This window comes from Convolutriloba macropyga, chromosome 12 (assembly GCF_964194025.1).
Source record: "Convolutriloba macropyga chromosome 12, txConMacr16.3, whole genome shotgun sequence".
Taxonomy (NCBI): domain Eukaryota; kingdom Metazoa; phylum Xenacoelomorpha; order Acoela; family Convolutidae; genus Convolutriloba; species Convolutriloba macropyga.
In genome coordinates this window covers 49,431,608-49,454,095 of record NC_134479.1, presented here as the reverse complement: position 1 = coordinate 49,454,095, position 22,488 = coordinate 49,431,608, and the positions used below count along the sequence as shown (strand labels likewise).

Genomic DNA, 22,488 nt, shown 5'->3' with positions numbered 1-22,488 from the left:
AATTTTGCTAATTTTTCTTCATTTTGTTCACAACAAATTTGTAATTATAAAGAGCTCTAGAACCAATTGAGAGCAGTTTTGCATTACTTAAAAGCGTTTAAATCCCTCTAATTAAGCTACCTTATATGGACGGACGTTTAAAAATTTGATAATTTTTGAAGTTTTAGATATGATATCAGTTCAACAACACAAGCAGTTTGCCCTAAACTTATTGAAAACAACTTTTGTTACAGGATAGAATACATGAGTTAAAGCACGATAACGAAGCAAAGCAGACAATATTGAATTCAAATTCGCGAATCAACAAACTTTTCCGTTATTTTTTCAATTCTTTGATGTAAAATTGTTCAAGTGAAACTTCACTAGAAACTTCATGTGTTCTCTTAACAGAAACTAACTGCACATGTTATCTGAAATAGATGAATTAAATCTGGACAATCTGGATAATCTGGATAATCTGGACAAAATAGAAGAATTGCAATGTTAAATTGCTTTGAAATGATAAATAGTAATTTGGATTTCAAACATCTAACGATAACAAAACAATCGTGTCAAAAGTCAGCAGTGAGAACCAGCTATAAAATTGACTTTATTTTCTCGGCAAGCAATAGTCGGCAAAAACTTTTAGTACCAGCAGACTACTCAAAAATTTTGTGCAAGTAATGTGGAGATGCAAGTTTTTGATCACATCAATAACACGAGATTTTAGAAGTAGATGCTCATATTTGTCAAAAGCATTAAGAAAGTGAACAATAAAAACCATCTATTTTATAAGGTAGAAACACCCATTATAAATCAAATCATATGATTTTTGAAGACTTTTTTCGGGAAAGTGGTAAGATTTGAAACTTTGTATAGGGGTTTCCGTTCCAAACAATATTTTTAAAATTTCTTTTATTGATGTAAAAAAGTAAGTTGACAACCATATTAATTTATATAGAACAAGGAGGCTCGGTAATGTGCGTTTGCACATAAAATTCCGATCCCGCAATTCCAAATTTTGGCATAAATGTCACACTGACAACCAAAATGACAAACTAAAAACGACAATTAAAGACAAATGTAAAAAGTTCAAATAAATTCTACAAGAAAGGGGTGTCGTAGCCGTTGCAACCATAATCTGAGCTTTTAAAGACTATTTTATGTTCAATTGTGCCTTTTTTGAACGCCAATAAAATATTACGTGAACTGTCAATAATGTGATAATGTGATAAAACAAGAAAAAAACGTGAAAAATAGGCCAATGCCTAAAAGTCGAAAAAAAAATTGTGAAAACCAGTAGTATCAAAGACAGAAAACAATAACTTTACGCATAATACTGCAAAAAACTAAGAATTAAATTCATTGGGCATAAGATGAAGAAGAAGCATTCTTTCTTTGCTGACACTAAACAACCATCTCACCAAAGTAAAGGAAATTTGTCGCAAATTTCAATAAGCCATTGTTCATTCAAAAAATACACATTTTAAAAGTCAAAACAACCATAACTTTTCAATTGAAGAAACAAGATAAACTATTTTGGAACGGCTTAAGAAGGCTATTGAACGTATGAACAGTGAGCTTTGCTTTGAAGTTTTCTGTTCTTTAATTAACAAAAAAATGAGTTTTTTTTTTAAAAAGAGGCACTGATTGCAATCCGAATTGTTTTTCGATTGTAACAGTCCAAGATTTGACCAAAGAACAACTTGATGTGGCTATTTGTCCACTAGGAACACTCAATTGTTTCGAATGAAATAGATCTTGATAATTTGTTAGTTAAAAGATCAATAATATTTGCTGCCTTTTTGATAATCATAGAGTAAAGCAAAAACGGCGAAATTTTAATTCCAGACTACTCTCAATGGAAGTAAAAGTAGAACTGGCTCTTTTCTGAATTAGCAAGGATTCTGTTAGATGTTTTTGGGTGTTCACCTTCAGCAAATTTAATCAAAGTGGACTAAAGTAGCTTGCTATGAGCAATTTTTGTTGAAAAATGCTGAATTTTGAAATTATTAGCAAAAATATTAGCCAAAAAAATTCAATCAAAACAGTCAGTCAAAAAAATTTGTTTGACTCTCGAAACAAAATTGACACTATTATGGCTAACAATTTTTATAGATTTAACCAAAACTGACGAAATTTTGGTCAAAAATTCCTGAAAAGATGAACAAAATTCGATCTAATATTCACAGATTGTTCTAATGTTCACAAAAATTTAATCCAATATAACTCGCGTGAGAAAACGAAATTAAAAAAAATGTTAACTCCATATTCTACGCTGGTCGGGCTTTTTAATGGTACCACTCACAACTCTACGATTAATATATTGATCGGTCCAAATTGTCTGAACAAAAAAACCATTTGAGTATATAGTTCCTCCCCCCTCAAGAGGGGTCGGAACAAAAAACGCGTTTGCTGAGCCCTTGCACTACACCTACACCTGAAATTAGAACGTAGAGAAAACAATAAAATTTTCGTTTACCAAGTCTATTGTTCTCGGATTAGTGGCGTGATAGCCGAGAAGTAAGGTGTGTGGTTCACACACCAATGATTGAGAGTTCAATCCCCTGCCTCCGTGAAGCTGTCTGTGTAAGGATGAGCTCTTACTTAGGCATGGCTTCAGGTTGACCATAGCCTGACCAATGTTGGCTACAATGATGGTACCACGTGAAAGTTTCAGACGCAAAAAAAGTGGCTCAAGTCACCAAAAAAAGAGCAATGCTGCTCATAAAAAAAGAACAGTCTGAAATGTGGGGAATAATAAGAAAAAAAGGGCAGCTGAAAACAGGCTACTGTAGGCCTAATGCCGTTCCACTGCGATTACGAAGAAACCACAATTATTTTTATTAATTATTTATTTCTTTCTCAAAAGCATTGTTTTAGAAATGAACAAACAAAGAATTTCGATGGCTTACAAAATATGACAGGAATTATACCAGGTTAGCAATCCAACTACCATTTTCCAGTATTTCAACCTAAGATTTACTCAGGGGGAACAGTTTTGAAGCTCGTCGTTGTTACCCAACAATCCGACCACACAAGTATTAAACCACTTGTATTAAACCATGTCTTCTACTTGTACGCAATTCTACTCTCAGAATCGTTTTTTATCCATCCCTGAGGGTCAGCTCGAAATGATACAATGATATGGCACAGGTCCACAAACGTCCCTTTGAGGTCCTTATCCGATGATGATCTTAATCATGTTTCATGGTTAACCATTTTCCATAACCACTTATCTTATACAAGTGCAACCCTTGTATATGTTTCTCTTCTGTCAAGATATGTGAGCTAAGAGTTTCAAACATGACGTAATCCCCGAAATCAGGGCCAGAATCTATCCGAGTATCTCGAAGAACTTTTCTAAGTTTTTTCTAATTCTCTACTTGACATCCGAGTCCACACTGACTATATCAAATAATATCAACCACTTAGAACAATCTGAACTAAAGCAGGACTAATACCACGGGGAATATTGAAGTTTTGTTTGAAATGAGCGAGTTTACCTGGACTCATTTGTGCCAATGGGCTTCCAAGCAGTTCTCAGACATAAAACGATTTTGTGAGGCTACTCGATTATGAACATATTTTCAAGCCAACTTTGAGATTCAATCCAATTATAACTCTTCAAGCAATCTCAACACTTTCTGCTTGTTATATTATTTGATCTTAGAGTATACGCCGATTCTAAAAGTTAACACGAAACATCTAGAGAACATAACCTAGGAAGAGCGTTTCTGAAATTCAATTTTAGAACAAGACAGTAGGTTCAAGAGCCGGCCCAAAAAGTAATCATTTTAAACCCAGCTTTTTTTTTGTTTTTATATATTGGTATAAGTTAAATAAATTTCATGATTTATGGAGTATGTTTTTTTGCTAAGAAGTTTCCCGGGCTCACGCAATACCTCAATGTCTTGTCCCTTTTTGGTATGATTTGTCATCAGTAGGTCTTCGTTGTTCATTGGAGAATTCCTTCTTTTCGCAGTAGTGGTTAAATGCCAGTATCAATGAGTGCCGAGTCATTTTTTTTACACAAAATTGTTTTTTTTGAGCCATCATTCCTCATAAAACTGTTTCTAATTTCATATTTCTAAATTGTTATGTAACTGAGAATAATTCAAAGTCTGTAAAAAATTCTTTCTACTTTGGTTTTTCCTTCTAGTCCTAGTTTATAATTCCTTTAGAGACTTTTAATTAGAATAAATCAAAGTATGAAAAACTGAAACAAAAGGGGAAAGAGAGAAGCAAAGAAACATTTGACAATTTTTACATTTTCATTGAGGACCGAGGGTGACTTTCTAAAGGATATGGCATTGTAAAGGTATTTTGTTATTGCATATATAAGTTTCAACGCAAAGGTTTCCATATTTTAAACAATTGAGTTTGAAATAGTATTTGAATTTTCTTTGATGTCTTCTCAACTGTTCAATGAATTACGTCTGTTTGAAGTTTTTGCGTTGATCCACGATTGTCTTCAATCTCTTGGAATCAAGCGGTCTTAAATTTTAAAACCGTTGTCTTCATCTGCTCAACAAATGCGCATTTGATTGAAAATTGGAATTTCGGTAAATTTTTTTAAAAAATGTTTGCAATTTTTCGCCCCATTTCTTTTTCCATATATAGCCTTTATGTTTCTAAGGAAGCATGAAGTTTTGTTTTGAAAATTGCATAACGATAAACTATTTCGTTTTGATTCATCAGATGTCTCAATTTTAATCAGAGCCTCTTATTAAAGCGAGCTAGATTAATTCAGTGATGAAAATTTAATAAGCAAAGTCAACTTTTAAGGATTAATGAATGCATTTATGACGAAAGAATTTCCAAATTAGCCAAATTGGTCAGATTTTTTTACGGCAAAGCTTGTTAATCTGAGCAAGCCATTTCTGATATGAGCATTTACCAACATAAATTGACCATGCATATTCACTCGGAAATTAATTTTCTTCAATTGGCAGAAATCAGTGATCCTGAGTGGTATATTTCGGCAATAACAGAAATTTTTTCATTTATCAAGTGAATGCTGTAGAAGCGCTCGCCTTTTCTTGTTCTTTTTTTCGCTTTAGAGAGTTTTGAATGCAAGCAACTAAATGGCGCGCGTTTTTGGTACAAAATGAAAGAAAATAAATAAAACTGTGCTCAAGAATTGTCAAATCTTGACAAAGGTTTTAATCAAGACGTGCCAAGTCCAAAATGTGACATGATCAGAGCTCTGATACAATACTGCAAGACTTTTAGTTTCACTGAGTCAGTACTGATTAAGACTTGACGTTCAGTCCGGGTCTATTAGTTTAAAACATTTGAACAGCAATCATTTATTGCTAAAATAAAAAAGCGAGTGTCGAGTTGGCCCAGCGGCGATCACGGTTGAATTCGACTAGAATTAGTGTCGAACCCACATTTTACGTGAAGAGTGAAATGCTTTAGGCTCATGTCTGAAGCCACTGCGCCACGGCTCGCTCAACAGAATTGAAGTTCAGAATGTATTTGAATGACTGTCACTCTTACAAGACACGTATTAATTGTGGTATAGTGTACGACAGAAGTTATTGTGTTCATCAGCTGGTATGCTTGTATTTACAAAACAGCTGCAGCGCTTAACTTCTTAATATATTATACAGTTATGTCATTCTCAAAATAGAATTATCAGCTCAACAGAAGTTTTAACTACCATAGTAGTATTGCTTTTAACATTGCTAGAGTGCGAGGCCACACATATATGAACAACTGAATATAAATGGAGTTAGAATTGTTTCGTGGGCAAGTGAGCCGTAGCGGAGTGGCGACTAATTTGAGCCTAAAGCAACTCTGATTCACAATCCAAACCAGCCAACAGCCAGGTGGTTCGAGCCTACTGGCTATCAACTAGTGAAAGCCAATCGGCCATATGGACACTCACTTATTCCGGGCTGCTTTTTTGCATCTTTATTCAAAGGATCTTTATGATTCCCTGTAGCATACTGCTTTCTAATAAAAAATTTTCTATTAAAAAAAGCGTTATGGGCTTTGCAAAAGAGTCTACCATTTTATTGTCTTGATTATCTTGTAATAACCGATGCGGTCGATAATCTATTACACCCCTAAAGCAGTAGCTATAAGGAAATAAAAAAATAAATAGGAGTTTATTTGGGAAACCAAATAATAACCCAGGTTGAGGTCCCAGACGGAAAGTCGATATGTCCAGACCCAGATGAACGCACGACGGGGGTGTCGTGCGTTCAAATTTACATGGTCTGGAAACAAGGAAAAACGCACGAAAGTCTGGACATGAACGCACGAAAGTCTGGTGAACGCACGAAAGTCTGGACATAAACGCACGAAAGTCTGGTGAACGCACGAAAGTCTGGTGAACGCACGAAAGTCTGTCGAACGCACGAAAATCTGGACATGAACGCACGAAAGTCTGGACATGAACGCACGAAAGTCTGGTGAACGCACGAAAGTCTGGACATGAACGCACGAAAGTCTGGTGAACGCACGAAAGTCTGGACATGAACGCACGAAGGTCTGGTGAACGCACGAAAGTCTGGACATAGGCACTTTCCGTCTGGGACGGTCTGGACATATCGACTTTCCGTCTGGGACCTCAACCTGGGAATTTTACTCACATTTCTCAAATTTCTGCAATATAAGTGGAATGGCGGAAAAGATATGAAACATCACAAAGTGAACTTACCTCATCAGTGTAAGTGGCCACTTTGAATGACGTCACAACTCCCTTCTTCCCATAAGCACTTGTGAGTTGTATGTAGAAAGTGTAGTTCCGACCAGCTTCGAGATTTGTGATTTCAAGAGAGAAAGTTCCGATGGCATTCAACGTGCATGGACAGGATCCACCCACCGGCTCGTTCCAGATATCCACAAACTTGAAGTAGGAGAATAAGGAAATATGAACGGGTATCAATTGGGTCTTTTCAACAATCGTCCTTTGGTAGCTTATTGAACATTGCCTCCGATTCTCAACTATACGCAATGTTATATCACATAATAATTCAAGATTTGAACATAAAACTATGGTTTAGATAAAGTTCTGATTGAATTTTGAATAAACTGAGCCCTCAAATTAGATTTTAACAATTGTAAGAATTGGCTTTTCTTTGCTGAAGGAGAAGCGATTGTTGAAAAGTTTCTATCAATCTGCTGGAATTCTCATAAATATCACTCAATTGATTTTGTTTACATTTTTGCAGTTCATTTTTGCACGCGTATCAAAGAAAAACTTGTTTTGAAGTTACGCTGAAAATTTTGGAAAAAATTTTGTCGGCATGAATTGATTAAGAGCTATATAGTTTTGTCACGAGTTCGTTTTAATTGTATGTCATTAAGAGAAGAAGTCAAAGAAATAAATGAAATTATATCATTGTCTCATTGTCCTGATTATGAGCAGGAAGTCACAAAAACACTCTAAAGACAAAAAAAATTAAAATTTTACAAAAAAATAGATTTTTACAAGCTCTAGTTATTTCGGTGCTTACTGAACAATTTTATGGGTCATTGATCCCTAGTCGAGACGTAGACTTATGAAAAGGTTAAAATGGTTTCGCAGGGGGTTGAATATTAGCCAGAGTTAGGAGGCCGATCTTCATAGTAACAAAAGTTCGTAGTCCAACAAAAGTTTTTTTTCAAGGGTCGAGCTAATGTCTTTTATAGGAATTTGTGGTCGAGCAGGCTCATCTCATCAGTGGAGCAAAAGTATTTTCATAGGCGTTTTGGGTCGAGCATGGTCTTTTCATGGGTTGAGCAAAATTCTTTTCATTTGTCTGATTTGGAGAAAAATTATTCATTTTTGAATGCTGCTGCGCATACTGAAGTAGCAACGGAGCAAGACTGGACAGCATTGCACTGCTGCAGTCCAACCAAAAGCAAAGACAAAAAAGTGCCAAAGAGGCGAAAAAATGCACACTCATGTTAAAGAACACTTGATTGACGTATGATTTGACAAAAGAATTGACCAGGTCAAAAAAAGACAAATGCACATATATCTTCTTGACTTATGATTTGTTTTTTTTTTGCTCGGCGCAACTTTTATTTCTCAAATATTTTGGTTGGGGAAAAGTTCAGCGCCCAATTCTGGTTGAGCATAACTCCAGCTCAACTTTTTCGGTCAAGCAGATGTACAGAGTGACCAATTTTGGGTCGAGCAAAAGTCCAGATGATTAACAGAGTTTAGAAAAAATTATTTTCTCAGCTTTTTTGGCTCCAGCATGGTCTGTTTAGGGTTTTTTCATAGGTCGAGGTCTGGACTAGGGATGAACTAATTATCAATTTATTTGATTCAATCGTTTGCGCCTAATGTTTTTAATTATTTTGAATTTAAAAACTGTTGAATAGCGAGAGGCATTGAGCTCTCACGCTCTCATAAAACAATTGATTCTGTCAACTCGGCTTCACTAAATTGCTATTATCATATTTCGAAAAAAAATTGATTGACTTTAATATAATTCTCAAAAAAGAGAGCATGATTTTTCTGTAAAAGCGTACCATGAAATCAACGGAGTGCAATCAGTAAATTTGGGATCCACAATTTTTAGTAACTTCCACGCACCTCTCTGTTAGAATTTTAGGGACAAAATTTCTGGGGGTAGGATCGGAGTGAACTGCATCGTAAGTTGGTTTGCATAGATCTGTGCATTTCTGTCAATTGCAGTTTTTTGGAATTGTAGTTAAATTCAAATTTGAATCAGCAAAAAATTAATTTTAAAATTTTCTTTCTTTTTTTTCATTCTTTCCTTTTTGTGCCAAATTCGCGGTGTCGCTTCACGGGGTTTTCATGATCTCAAACTATTTAGATCTCGTCGCTGGGCGAATAAATTAATGGGGTCAATTCGGCTAACCTGAGCTGTTCCTTGAAAAACCCAATGCACTTCGAGTGTGTGTTCAGTGACGACTCTTAGATGAGAGAGCTCCAATATCTCAGCCGGATAGGTGGACTCATTGGCAAACAACAGGAATTGTGCCAGATTGCCCCGGAACATCTGGCTAAAAAGATTAAACGTTGACATAAAAACTTCAGAATAAAACCAACTCAAATTATAAATTTAGTGTTTCGGCACTAAAGTAAAAAAGAGCTAAAAATATCTCTGATGACAATTCGACTATTTATAAAACAAAAGATAATTTTTTCTTGTTTTCAATATTGTAATTGCAAATTTTTCAACCAACTCTCGAATAATTTTAACAAAGACGTTCTTCACAGATTTTGTCTGACCTTTTTTTCATTATTTGACTCGAAGAGTGAGTTTATAAAAAAACACAACGATGGGTGACCCATTTATGACTACTATAAGACTGTTAATTTTTCAATTATTCAATTCATAACATGATTAATTCTGCCTCATAGTCCCACTGACTTTTTTTTACAATTTTCAAATTTCAAGTCTGTGAGCTAACTGAGAAAGATGGCTCAGCCAACTTCTCACCGAGAGCTGTAGTGAGAACAACAAACACTTACTAGGTCAATCATGTGAAAAAAACACCTGATTTTTCCCGAACAGATTGGCAAAATTGCCCTTAAGAATTTGAAATGGTGGATTCAATTTTTTTCTCCATGAGTTTTTTGAGGACTTTTAACGAGCTAAAAAATTCAAAAACAAAAAACGTTAATTTTTGTTGTTTAACATTTAATCAGTTACATTTGGAACGTTGTACAGCAATTTTTTCAGTTAATATTTTTAGTAGCTCTTGTGAATGATGTGATATGAAAAGAATAAATTATAATGAGAAAAAGTGGGTTAAATGTAAGAATGAAAAAAAATGTATTTAAGTTTTTAATGATCATAGCCGCCCCGTTTGGCATTTTCTGGATTGTTGAAATATGGTCGTGCGTTTTTTCCACTACTGTCTGTCCCGGATCATGTTTCTCTTAAGTTGTGTTATACTCAATTGCGATGGATGAGTCCAATTGAGTTGCGAATGTCCAATTACAAGTTGAAATGGGCAATTGCTGCGTCGCAATTGGCGAGCTACTTATTTCTATCTGAGTTGTTAGTATTTAGAATGGTCAATCGCGGCGCGATTGGCACTTGTCGAAGCTACTGAGTTAAGTTGAGAAGCGTTTTGCAAGATTTAAATTAAACTGAATTCTAGAGTTACAAATGGGAGAATGAAAGATATAATTGATTACAAATGAAGGAAAGGTTTGTTCAACTTAATCACGAACAAGGAAGCAACTTTAAGATTTGTTTATAGTATGAACAAATGAATTTCCTGCCTAGACAGTATGAACAGACAATACTTTGCTAAAAATGGGAGGAAGTAAACTTAACTAAAATCAAAACAGCACTTGTCCTTCAAATGGAACTAAATAATATAATTTGCACTAAATACGGATATGGATATGTGAAGGGTATCCATTGCCGTATGACATTTCCCCCTCTTTGAGAGAAAATAAAATTACTACTTAAAATCAGAAAATTACTTATTATTCACCGGTTACTAAATAATTAAATATTAAATAATAAATAAAATTTAAGAGTTTATGAAGTTTTAGTTTTATCTATTCAGTATCAGAGTTTTCCGCATTCTCCGCTTGGAGAACAGTCATCTCCCATGGCAGATTTTGGGGGTCCTCAGGCCATTAGTTTGAGCTTCTTGCAATTTCAATGTTCTGATTAGAGTTTTCAGAATAGCCTTCCGTATTTCTGACTTTTTCTAAAATTGTCTGAGATTTTGATGTTTTCTTTTTCAGAGTTCGCTTACTCTTTCGTACTGAGGAAGTGTCCGAGTCTGAGGTGTCGCTAATTGTAAGCTGTCTTTTTGCTGTCTTTCTCAGAATAGGAGTTGGTGTTTGCTGTTTGGATGAAGCCATTTGCGTCGCAGATGGTCCAGCTGTATGAGATGTGGTCGGTTGTGGTGCAATTGGGCTGAATTGGAGGATTTGTGTCAAATCTGGCCGATTGAGAAAAGCTTCGTCGTGTTTTGGATTTGTTTTTGGGATTCTCAACTTCAGGGATCTGACTACATTACTCGCGGAGGAAATACACGATCTGCCTGATGAGACTACACTAACATCGTCAGGCTGTTTTTTATTTCGTTTTATCTTCTTATTCCCTGTATTCTTTCTTATCAAGTCCCGCTTATGTTTGTATATTTTATGTTCAATGGTCTTTTTGTTCATCTTTTTCTGTCGTCTTTCGATATATTGTGAGAGGTCAGTGCCCGTTCAGCACGCGTACCGAATTTTGCAATGTCAGAATTTCTGACTCGTACTTCTTGTCTATTCGGTTCTTTAATTACGCTGGTTGTAGGGCTCACTTTGCAAAATGTGCTCCCCGGTGCCAATACCTCGTATAAACCATCCAGGTTTTTCTTTTGTCGTTGGTTCTCGTGAAATTTTCGAGCCAGCTTTACTTGTATGCTGCGTTCGGAACAGGGAATTGATCGAGAAATTACCTCCGATTTAATCAGCCGTTGTTCTCTGTCATTTCGTTTGTCCTGTTCAGCTCTTGCTTTGGAACTTGCGGCGCAAATGACGCGTTCTATCTCTGTGTCCGAACAACGGGCCGTATCTGCCCATTGTTCCTCTGACAGGTATGACCGACCAGGAATTGTATTTTCGTCTAAATAATATTTAATTATTGCATAATAATTAAGGTTTTTACTTCTGGATTTAGTAGTGTTTTTTGATATAGGGGTATTACATTTCCTAACAAAGTGTGTCTCAAATGGTGTGATTTTTACTGTTTTTTGTTTAGATATTCTTAGTCGTTGTATTATTGCTTTAAGTGAATTTTCTAAGTCAAATTTTTTATTTAATTGAGATTTCATGCAAGATAATTGACGTTTAATTGTTTGAATAATACGTTCTACTAATCCAATTGCTCTGTGATCATTTGCTGGTGCATATATAGGTGTAATATTATTTTCTGTACAGAATATTTATACTTTTTTCCTGTAAAACATCTAGCTTGATCTAATCTAATAGTTCTAGGTACTCCGTGTTGATAGATATATTTATTTAAAAATTTAAGTACATTTGGGCCTGAAGCGTTATTTACTATTTACGCTGTGGGATATTTTGAATATCTATCTATATTTGTAATAAAATTTTGTTCTATGCCCTTTTCGTTCAAAATGGGACCGCCAAAGTCTATTTGTATTTCGTCATTTGGTTCACTACATTTTGGAAGAGGTGCCCATTTGCGGTGCGAAATCACTGATTTAAGGTTCCTACCAATTTCTGCGCATGCATTGCACTCACTGGCTTTTGCCAGTATATTTCTATGTATGTAGGGCCACCAAATGTTTTGTGCAAGGGATAGCATGGCAAAACTTCCGGGATGAGTTGAATGGATATCTTCCAATACCGCGTCTTTAATCGCCTTTGGGATTGCTATCCGCTCATCCAAGCACACACAGCCATGCTTGACACTCAAGTCCCGCCAGTAGGAAAAGAGATAGGGACTTATCTCTTGTAATCGGTCTGGATCATTCCGGAGAACACAATCCCGAACCTCCTTGAGGATTGCATCTTTGCCTGTTAAGATGGACAGGAACTTCTTGCTAAAGACTTTGTTTAAAGTCTCGGTGAACAATATATCGTCTATCTCCTCAATCATGCTACCAGTGGGTGTGTCTGTATTTGAGGTAGTGTTGGTTCCCGGCGTAGAGGGGGTGGTATCCGAAAATGTCACCCTTGCTTTGGTTGGAGTTGATTTGGATCGGGTAGCTTTGGCTTTAGACATTGTACTAATAGAGTTGACTGAATTATCCAAGATGGAAAATTTGTTTTGTGTATTTATTGTGAAATTATTTGTAGGATGAATTTGGGCGAAAAGCGAGTGATTCTTGTGCAAGTGGTATTTATACTTTGGAATTTTTGTTTTCGCGCTAAATATAGCGTTATTAGGTGGATTATTTGACTTAATACCATTAATGGGCTTTATTGAGGATAATTGTTCAAAGTGTTCACATTCTTTACTGTCTGACATTTGCACTTCTTCAGCAGCGATTTTTTTTAATGGAATGTGAATTATTAACTTTACAGTTATTTGGTGCAAATTGGATTTTTGTAACTTTAAGTGGCATTTGCGATGCAATTGGATGTATAAAATGCGGATTAGATTTAGAAGTAGTAGGTGTCAATTGCGTCGCGAATGGTGTTTTCGGTAGTAAAGGGAGTGATTGCGATGCAAATGCTTTTTTGCGTATATGTGAATTTGAATGTTGTAATTTAGGCAGTTGCGGCGCGAATGGCCGTTTTAATTTGTGAGAGGGGCAATTTGACGTTAAAATGCTAGTGAATTTTTTAGTTGCATTTTGTTTATTGGTAATTAGGTGTTTCATAGAATCACGGATTTTTGAGATTCTTGCCACAACAAAGTGCTCGTCATATGTAGATATCTTTTTAGCTCTCGCATATGGATTTCTTGCATATGGAGACCCATTTTTGCACCTGGCATATGTTCTATTGTAAAGTTGTACGGAAGTAGTCTATCTATCCATCTTGATAATCGGCTGTTATACAATTTGTTTGATCTGTGCCCTTTGAGTATGGACAGGAGAGCTCTATGGTCTGTCACTACAGTAAAATTTTTGCCGTACAAATAGTATTTAAAGTAGTCAATTGACCAATCTATTCTCAATAACTCCAATTCATTAACACTATAGCGTTCCTCTGTTGAGTTGAGGAATCGTGATGCAAATGCTATTGGTTTCCAACCGTATGATGTATTTTGCTCCAAGGCGGCCCCCAGTCCGGAACGAGATGCATCACATTTGGGTTATAATGGCTGTTTTCTGTGCTATTAGCAACTTCCTTTAATTAGATTGAAATGTTTTGTGTGTTTCTCTGTCCAGATAAACTTTACTGATTTTTTGAGAAGTGGTCGAAGTGGTTGGCATAATTGTGCAAGATGTGGTATGAATTTACCAATATAGTGGACTGATCCTAAAAATGATCTAAGGCGTTTCAGTGTCGTTGGTGGTGGTATTGTTAATATTGCTGCGGTTTTACTTTCTAGGGGTGAAATTCCAGTCGGTGTCAACTTGTATCCTAACCATTCAATTTCAGTTTTTGCAAAATGGCATTTTTGAAGGTTAACTTTTAGATTATCGTCGTCAAACTTTTTTAAACATTTAAAAACATATGCCAAATGGTCTGCTTCAGTGCCGGTACTGACGATTATGATGTCGTCCAAGAAACAATATGTTTTTTGTAAACCTATAAGGGTGTAGTCCATAGCTTTTTGAAATTCTGCCGGCATATCTGTAAGACCATAAAAACCGGTTTTGAATCTATATGTACCAGTAGATTCTCCGCAGATGATGTTAAAATTACAATGTTTTGCTGTATCGTGGTGTAATTTTAATTGGTTCTAAGCATACTTTAAGTCTAATGTGGTAAAATACGCTTGTTGGCCTTTTTGTGTGTTGGTAAGGTGCTGTGATATAGTATCAATAAGCATGTCAATATTAGGCATTTGATATTTATTTTTATGTATAGCTTTATTTAGTACTTTGGAATCTAATGCAAGTTTTATCGATTGGTCTCTCTTTACTGTGATAACAATCGGGGAAATGAAATGTTTGTCGGAACAACTGGAAAGTTTTTCGATATGACCTTCAGTTTGTAATCTTTCTAATTCCGCCGACACTCTAGGTTGAAGATTTATCGAAACACGACGACCTTTTTGATGCTTTGCTGTAAACTTTTGATGAAACTTTGATTTCGCTACATTTGTTTTGGACAAACCAATTCTTGATACTGAATGAGGAAATTCCGTCGCGATTGTCTCTTTAATTTTACATGTAGAGGTATTAATGCTATTAACGCATTTACCATTATCAGGTTGTTGTTGTACCACCGCAAGTCCCAGGGTTGTGAAAGGGTCTCTCCCGATTATGTTTCTATGCCCATCTTCTACCACAGTGAACACTGCTGCTTTATCTTTCCACTGATTGTAGGTGATTGTGGTTTCCAAGTGTCCAAGAGCTTTTATGGGTTCGTTTGAAAAAGTTTTCAAATTTCTTTTGTCTTTCTTGTCGGTCCACTTTGCAAATTTTGTGGTTTGGAGAATTTTATCTGCCAGGGTTTCCGTTATGATGCTAACGGCACTTCCAGAATCGATCATTGCTAGCGCCCTAACTTTCCCCAGTTGTACCTCTACATTTAGTGGTTCCTGCTGATGTACCGAGTCTGACGAAATCACCGCCACATAATCATCTGAATCGCTATCATAGTTTGAGTCATACACCTGTTCATACACTTGTTGGTAGCTCGTTATGTATTTAACAGATTCTTCAATATCACTCTTTTCGGCAGACTGATCGATTTGATTGACGTCCGGTTGTTGAGCTTTCTGTGTTTGCCCCGGTGACTTTTTTGGTTTGCGACATTTTCTTGCAAAATGGCCAGTGATGCCACAATTATTACATTTTTTTGCATTCGTGGGGCAAATCTGTTTATGGTTATTACTCCAACGGAGGCCACAATTCATACAAATACTTGTGTATTGATAATTCTGAGGTACAGTTGCGTATCGTGTGAAATCTCGCTTGGTTTGTTGGGCATTCGCGTTGCGATTGCGTATTTGGTGATTGTTCATCAAATTCACAGAGTTTAAGCTTGACATCAAATTCTGGTTTATCTTGTGTTGATTCTGCGCTCCCATCTCCATTTGGATAGCTATCTCCAATGCTTTGGACGGCTCGACTGTTTCTTTCAACAGTTCTTTTTGAGTCTCATGATCAATCATATTTAATATGAATGCATCGAGAATCAAGGTAATTTCTTCACTACCGAGGGTACAGTTCTCTGCTAATTCTATGAGACGACCGTAGAAACTTTCGACAGATTCTCCATTTTGTTGCTTACAAGAGTAGAAAACAAAGCGATCATAAGTTATGTTACGAACTTTCGTGAAAGAATCCTCCATTGCCTGCCACAATTCTCTAAAGGGTTGTTTCTCGACTTGGAAGTGAGGGTGTTTACTTCTGAAAATTCGTTGTCCCTCCGTTCCAATACTCAAGTACGATAGGGATATCGCTTTCTGTTCGCAAATTCCCCACGGTTTATCTCCACACAAAATCCCAATCTCATCAACCTTTTTACAGCGGTTTTGCCAGTTGACTTTCAATTGTTGATTACGGACTTTCCGATCTCGTTCCGTCGCTTGGGTATGGTTTTCTACTGGATTTTCGTAGGTTGGTTCGGGTGGGTAGGTTACTGTTGATGGAGGGTCGTTTAACAGATTGCCTAACTGAATTCCCTCTTTAGCTAGTAGAGCCAATTTCTACTGTTGTGTCCATTTGTCCCACGTCAGAGAAGGTGCTGCTGTCGGCTTTTCCCAAAATGCCTCTATGTGAAGTGGTGTCTTCTTGAAGTCCGCTGCAGACTGCGCCATGTTATACTCAATTGCGACGGATGAATCCAATTGAGTTGCGAATGTCCAATTACAAGTTATAAGATATAATTGATTACAAATGAAGAAAAGGTTTGTTCAACTTAATCACAAACAAGGAAGCAACGTTAAGATTTGTTTATAGTATGAACAAATGAATTTCCTGCCTAGACAGTATGAACAGACAATACTTTGCTAAAAATGGGAGGAAGTAAATATAACTAAAATCAAAACAGCACTTGTCCTTCAAATGGAACTAAATAATATAATTTGTACTAAATACGGATATGGATATGTGAAGGGTATCCATTGCCGTATGACAAGTTGCACATTCTCTAACAACTGTGAGTTATTTTACTTATACGCACAACTTTGAATCATGTTAATTTCTTGTCTGGGCATCGATTTTTTCGTCTGGATTATATGGTCTGATCAGAGTTGCATAGTTTTGACTTATCGAACTTTCGGTTCATAGTTGCGAGAATTGGAATAGTCACGCACGGTCAATACATTAATAGGTTTTGTCAGATTTTTTCATAGCAGCTTTCGCTAGATCGAGATAATTCGAGTCATGGACAGGGTCGTCTAATCATGGATAATTTGTATTGCAACCGACTGGTTCATTTTGCACTCCACCACCTCACTCCGGATTCTCTTATTGGATCTATGTTTTGTTTTGTCTAATCAGCTTAATAGAAAAATACTCAAAAAATTCAGGAGGAACTAGAACGACCCGGTGAAACAATAACTCTTAGATGTTGCTGAAACATTAAGACAAATTTTAAACAGCAGCGACTGAAACGTTCTATTACAAAGTACCTGTCTGACTGCAGACTGACTTTTTGTAGAGCAAGAACTAAAACCTAAATTTGGCTTGCAATTTTAGCAAAATTATACTATTTACATCTGAAATTTATGAAAATTTGAATATCTCTCAATTATTCTGCTAAGCAAAACAATGAATGTTTAAAATTGCGCTCTTCTTCAAATCCTTCATCCCCTGATGCAAGCTGGCCTTCAATGAAAAAAAATCATATCATTTTTTTCCGATTATCTTGTTAATCTTAAAACAAAGAGCCCTTTATTGAAACTATTAACAATTTATCGCTAAAAAAACTTGATAACAGCAATCAAGTGAACCGTTGAACAAAGTGAATGCTTTGGAGCCAATTTTAATTCAAGTTATTGCAAGTGAAGCGAAAGCATTTTTTGCCGAATAGGTAAGGTATCTTAACAGAGTCGAACATAAAATGGAGCTAATTCGTCCCCTTTTGGCAGCCAGTTTTGTAATCGAGTTAAAAAATTATGAATCAGTTTGTTGAACTTAAAGAAAAAAATTAATAGAAGATTTTCATCTCGGCAAATTTGTAATAGGAATGGTACATCTTTAAAACAACGACTTGTGAATGTGAAGAAAATTAAAAAACCCTATAAGTCTAACAAACAACTCTTGGCCAAGTATGCGAAATCAGTAAGGAAAAATTGAAAAAGTAAGAGTAAAAGTAGGAGTCTACGCTTAAAAACTCAGAGTTATCAAAAGTGTGGTGCAACACATGACAGGGTTTATTGAACTATCAAAGCGGTAAATCTTTCCTTAAAAGCAAATTGTTTCAGAATATTGTCAAAACATCAAACGCTGCGTCTGACTGTGAAAACTAAAAATGCCACAAAAATGAGTGGTCTACTTATTCCAGCATCACTTGTGATCAGATCGACCAGAAAAAATTCAAACATTATTTAAACCTTTCGGATCTCTGGATATCATTTATGTCAAATTTTGTTCCATTTTTTCCAAATTATCTTGGTAATCTTAAAACAAAGAGCCCTTTATTGAAACTATTAACAATTTATCGTTAAAAAACTTGATAGCAGCAACCAAGTGAACCGTTGAACAAAGTGAATGCTTTGAAGCCAATTTTAATTCAAGTTATTGCAAGTGAAGCGAAAGCATTTTTTGCCGAATAGGTAAGGTATCTTAACAGAGTCGAACATAAAATGGAGCGAATTCGTCCCCTTTTGGCAGCCAGTTTTGTAATCGAGTTAAAAAATTATGAATCAGTTTGTTGAACTTACAGAAAAAAATGCGTACAAGATTTTGATCTCGGCAGATTTGTAATAGGAATGGTACATCTTTAAAACATCGACTTGTGAATGTGAAGAAAATTAAAAAACCCTATAAGTCTAACAAACAACTCTTGGCCAAGTATGCGAAATCAGTAAGGAAAAATTGAAAAAGTAAGAGTAAAAGTAGGAGTCTACGCTTAAAAACTCAGAGTTATCAAAACTGTGGTGCAAAACATGACAGGGTTTATTGAACTATCAAAGCGGTAAATCTTTCCTTAAAAGCAAATTGTTTCAGAATATTGTCAAAACATCAAACGCTGCGTCTGACTGTGAAAACTAAAAATGCCACAAAAATGAGTGGTCTACTTATTCCAGCATCAGTTGTGATCAGATCGACCAGAAAAAATTCAAACATTATTTAAACCTTTCGGATCTCTGGATATCATTTATGTTGAATTTTGTTCCATTTTTTCCGATTATCTTGTTAATCTTAAAACAAAGAGCCCTTTATTGAAACTATTAACAATTTATCGTTAAAAAACTTGATAGCAGCAACCAAGTGAACCGTTGAACAAAGTGAATGCTTTGGAGCCAATTTTAATTCAAGTTATTGCAAGTGAAGCGAAAGCGTCTTTTGCCGAATAGGTAAGATATCTTAACAGAGTCGAACATAAAATGGAGCGAATTCATCCCGTTTTGGCAGCCAGTTTTGTAATCGAGTTACAAAGTTTTGAATCTGTTTGTTGAACTTACAAAAAAAGCATACAAGATTTTGATCTCGGCAGATTTGTAATAGGAATGGTACATCTTTAAAACATCGACTTGTGAATGTGAAGAAAATTAAAAAACTCTATAAGTCTAACAAACAACTTTTGGCCAAGTATGCGATTTCAGTAAGGAAAAATTGAAAAAGTAAGAGTAAAAGTAAGAGTCTACGCTTAAAATCTCAGAGTTATCAAAAGTGTGGTTCAACACATGACAGGGTTTACTGAACTATCAAAGCGGTAAATCTTTCCTTAAAAACAAATTGTTTCAGAATTTTGTCAAAACATCAAACGCTGCGTCTGACTGTGAAAACTACAAAATGCCACAAAAAATGAGTGCTCTACCTATTCCAATATCACTTGTGATCAAATCGACGAGACAAAATTCAAACACTATTTAAACCTTTCGGATCTCTGGATATCATTTATGTTGAATTTTGTTCCATTTGTTATTGTCAGTACACAATTGTACAACAATTGGTTGCGCACATTCGGTTTTGAAACTTGGGGTAATGTTCTCTGGTTGCTCACAAAGATAATCAAATGCCCTGAAATTTCTTTTTTGCAGCACTCAGTATAAGACAAGAAAGTCATCCCCCTTGAACATCGAAAAGAATTGGTAATTTGGTGGGCGCATGCTCTCCTAATTTTTTATGCAATAGAAAAAAACTTGAAAAAATCTGAAAGTATAATACAGCCAATCTCAGACAGGTTACCTTACAAATTCAAAATAAAATTATTCTGGATAATTACTGGTTGTTACACGAATACGAAAGCCACAATTATATTTGATTTATTGATCGCGAATGAACGGGGCGATACTGTCTACTTTGGCAGACATCTTTTGTTTTAAAAAACCACTAATTTTGATGCAACCGTTAAGTTATTAGTTTTTTCGCAAGAATCTCAAAAAAACTGGGTTGTTGCAAAACAAAAAACTTTTCAAATAGGATTCTTTACCTTCATCAAAGACACAGACAGTGTTAACTGAGCTTTAAAAAAATGTCTCTAAAATAGAAATATTTCATGCTCTAATTTAAAAAATTGCTCAAAAAAGAAAAGCTTCGTGTATATTGTGTTTCCCATGCCCTACAAAGAGATAATTCAGCGAGAAAAAACATCAGCTGATTCTGATAATCTCAACTTTTATTACGCCACAAAAACATTTTACCCTACGTCCATAAACAATTTTGTAACTTTAAAGAACAACTAACTGTGGAATTATCAAGTATTTGAAATGGAATCCAAATTATGAGGTCAAAAACTGTTGTGCAACAAGTAGTTATGCCAAATTTTTGAAAAATTTTTTTAGTGAGATCTTTATCAAATACAAAAGTTTAGCTGTATTACAAATTTTGTAAATTTCCTAAGAAATTTAATTATCAGCCTACTTTTCCTACTTTTATTACTGATTTTAAAATGCGACCACTCAAACACATTTTTAAAGTGTTTTTTTAATAAGTTTTGAAGCTTTGTCTGAAAAAATTCTACATTAATTCTATTTCACATGACATTACCTCACGTTCTTTCTATTTAAAAGCGCACAATACCAATTAAAGATACTTACAGGTTGTAGTGCTTCTTTTCTGTGGACAAGTTTGCATTTTGACGCAAGTATCGTTCTTTGAAATAAAAGGAAACAATTTTTGTCCCACAAAAAAACAATTCTGTTTCAATGGCACCAAAATTTATTTAGTCTATTTTTTTTTACCAATTAGTTAAAAACCAGTTCAGAGTCCACGTTTTCCTCGTTTCATAATGTACGTAACTCGAAATCTGCTTTTTTTCAATTAATCATGTATCGGAAAGGCTTTCATTCATTACGCTCTTATTTCAAACTTTGTGTTATGTTTTGCATAATCGCAAAAAAATATTATATTTCAAAATTCCTGCAAATAATGTTCGAAAGTTTCTATTCTATTCCTGAGTGGTGTTGGCAGGTTGTGACCATCTAACTGGAACAAGTGTATTCGAAAATGCTACCTTTTACCCCGCTATGTCAATTCTTGAAATTAAAAAGGAAAATTTGCATATATTCAATGCCCTGTTGGTCTTCTCAATATCAAATAAAAATAAAGTGGATATTTTAAACTAAAGAGCCAGCAAAATAATAAATACACTCAGCTGAAACCGTAAGAAAATCCTAATTTTTTTTTCCTTCCTCGGCAATGAACAATATTTTTTTGCTCCTATTACCATTTTTAAGAAAAGCAACCGCCTGTTTTTGCGCAAATTATGGTCTTAGGCTAGCCTAATAAAAATAAAAACTGTGTCCGGCTCTTTCACCCCTATTTATTCAACCCTTTATCATTTCACTCCGAATATCTTACCCTTGCTTATAAATGACCACGCTGTCTTTCCACTCCAATTTTGATCTTTCACATAATTGGTACTATTAAAATAGTAAAATAAGTTTTTTTAAAATGGTAAAATAATTATCGGAAATTTAAGTACCATTATACAACTGTAGAATTATCAATAATTGATGGATGACGGTCAGTTTAAATGTCTTACAGTATTAATATAAAAATTGGAAAAATTTCATAGTGTTCTTGAAAGACACAGAATTGAAGTTACTTAAATTCAAAAGAAGCTCAAAGAAGTACCCTGAAATCTACCATGAAATGTCTAATCAGAGCCATGATCAGAACTCTGGTCATTGTGAAAATCAGAATGAAAGTAATATGATTCAGTACTGAATTTTTATTGCATTCAGGTCCGGATTGTTAATAAGTTTCAAGCTGACCTTCACTTAAGAAATTTTGCCAACCTGAGAGTGAAATGGTAATGTACTCCAGGTATGTCAGCTCCAATCACTTCAAAGTGACGATCTGGTCTATCTAAGGAGTGAATAACTGTATCACTGGGAATAGCCACCCCTTGCTGATTGAAATGTTCTGCGTTAGAGACGGTGAATAGCTGTAATAACTGAACTTCAGCAATTTAATTCCATATACGAAAAGTTGTAAAAATTTATAAAAAATTAATTTTTCTCTAAGTAGGCATTCATTAACAACATTTATGAGACACTTGAGAACTGGCCATCGGCCCAATAGTGCAATTAGTGGCCATCGGCCAAAAATGAAGTTGTTTATGATATCAAGTGCCATGGCCCGCGAGGCATGATCAAACGCGCTCAATGCACAGCTATTTAAAAGTAAAGTGGGGTTTTATTTCCTATCTAAAATTAGGTGGATTTTTTCCTTGGGTTTTTCCGAAACCGCGCTGGCTGATAGTTATAAATTATTACAGATTGATCTAATAGTCACGGTCGAAGTACTAAAAATTGGTGGTTTATAAAGAATTATATATCACAGCAGCTATTGAAACAAAAGGTGTTCTTG

At 35.3% G+C, this 22,488-nt stretch overlaps 1 protein-coding gene across 1 annotated transcript in view; it reads right to left on the bottom strand.

The window, feature by feature from the left end:
* The window catches only part of LOC142350529 (uncharacterized), a 105,333-nt gene that overhangs the window by 69,472 nt on the left and 13,373 nt on the right, over positions 1 to 22,488 (bottom strand). Inside the window, exons 4-6 of the mRNA XM_075402379.1 lie at positions 21,915 to 22,063; positions 8,811 to 8,955; positions 6,653 to 6,841 (exon numbers count right to left, since the gene is read on the bottom strand). Of these exons, the coding sequence (XP_075258494.1) occupies positions 6,653 to 6,841; positions 8,811 to 8,955; positions 21,915 to 22,063 (483 nt within the window). The remainder of the gene's footprint in view (positions 1 to 6,652; positions 6,842 to 8,810; positions 8,956 to 21,914; positions 22,064 to 22,488) is intronic.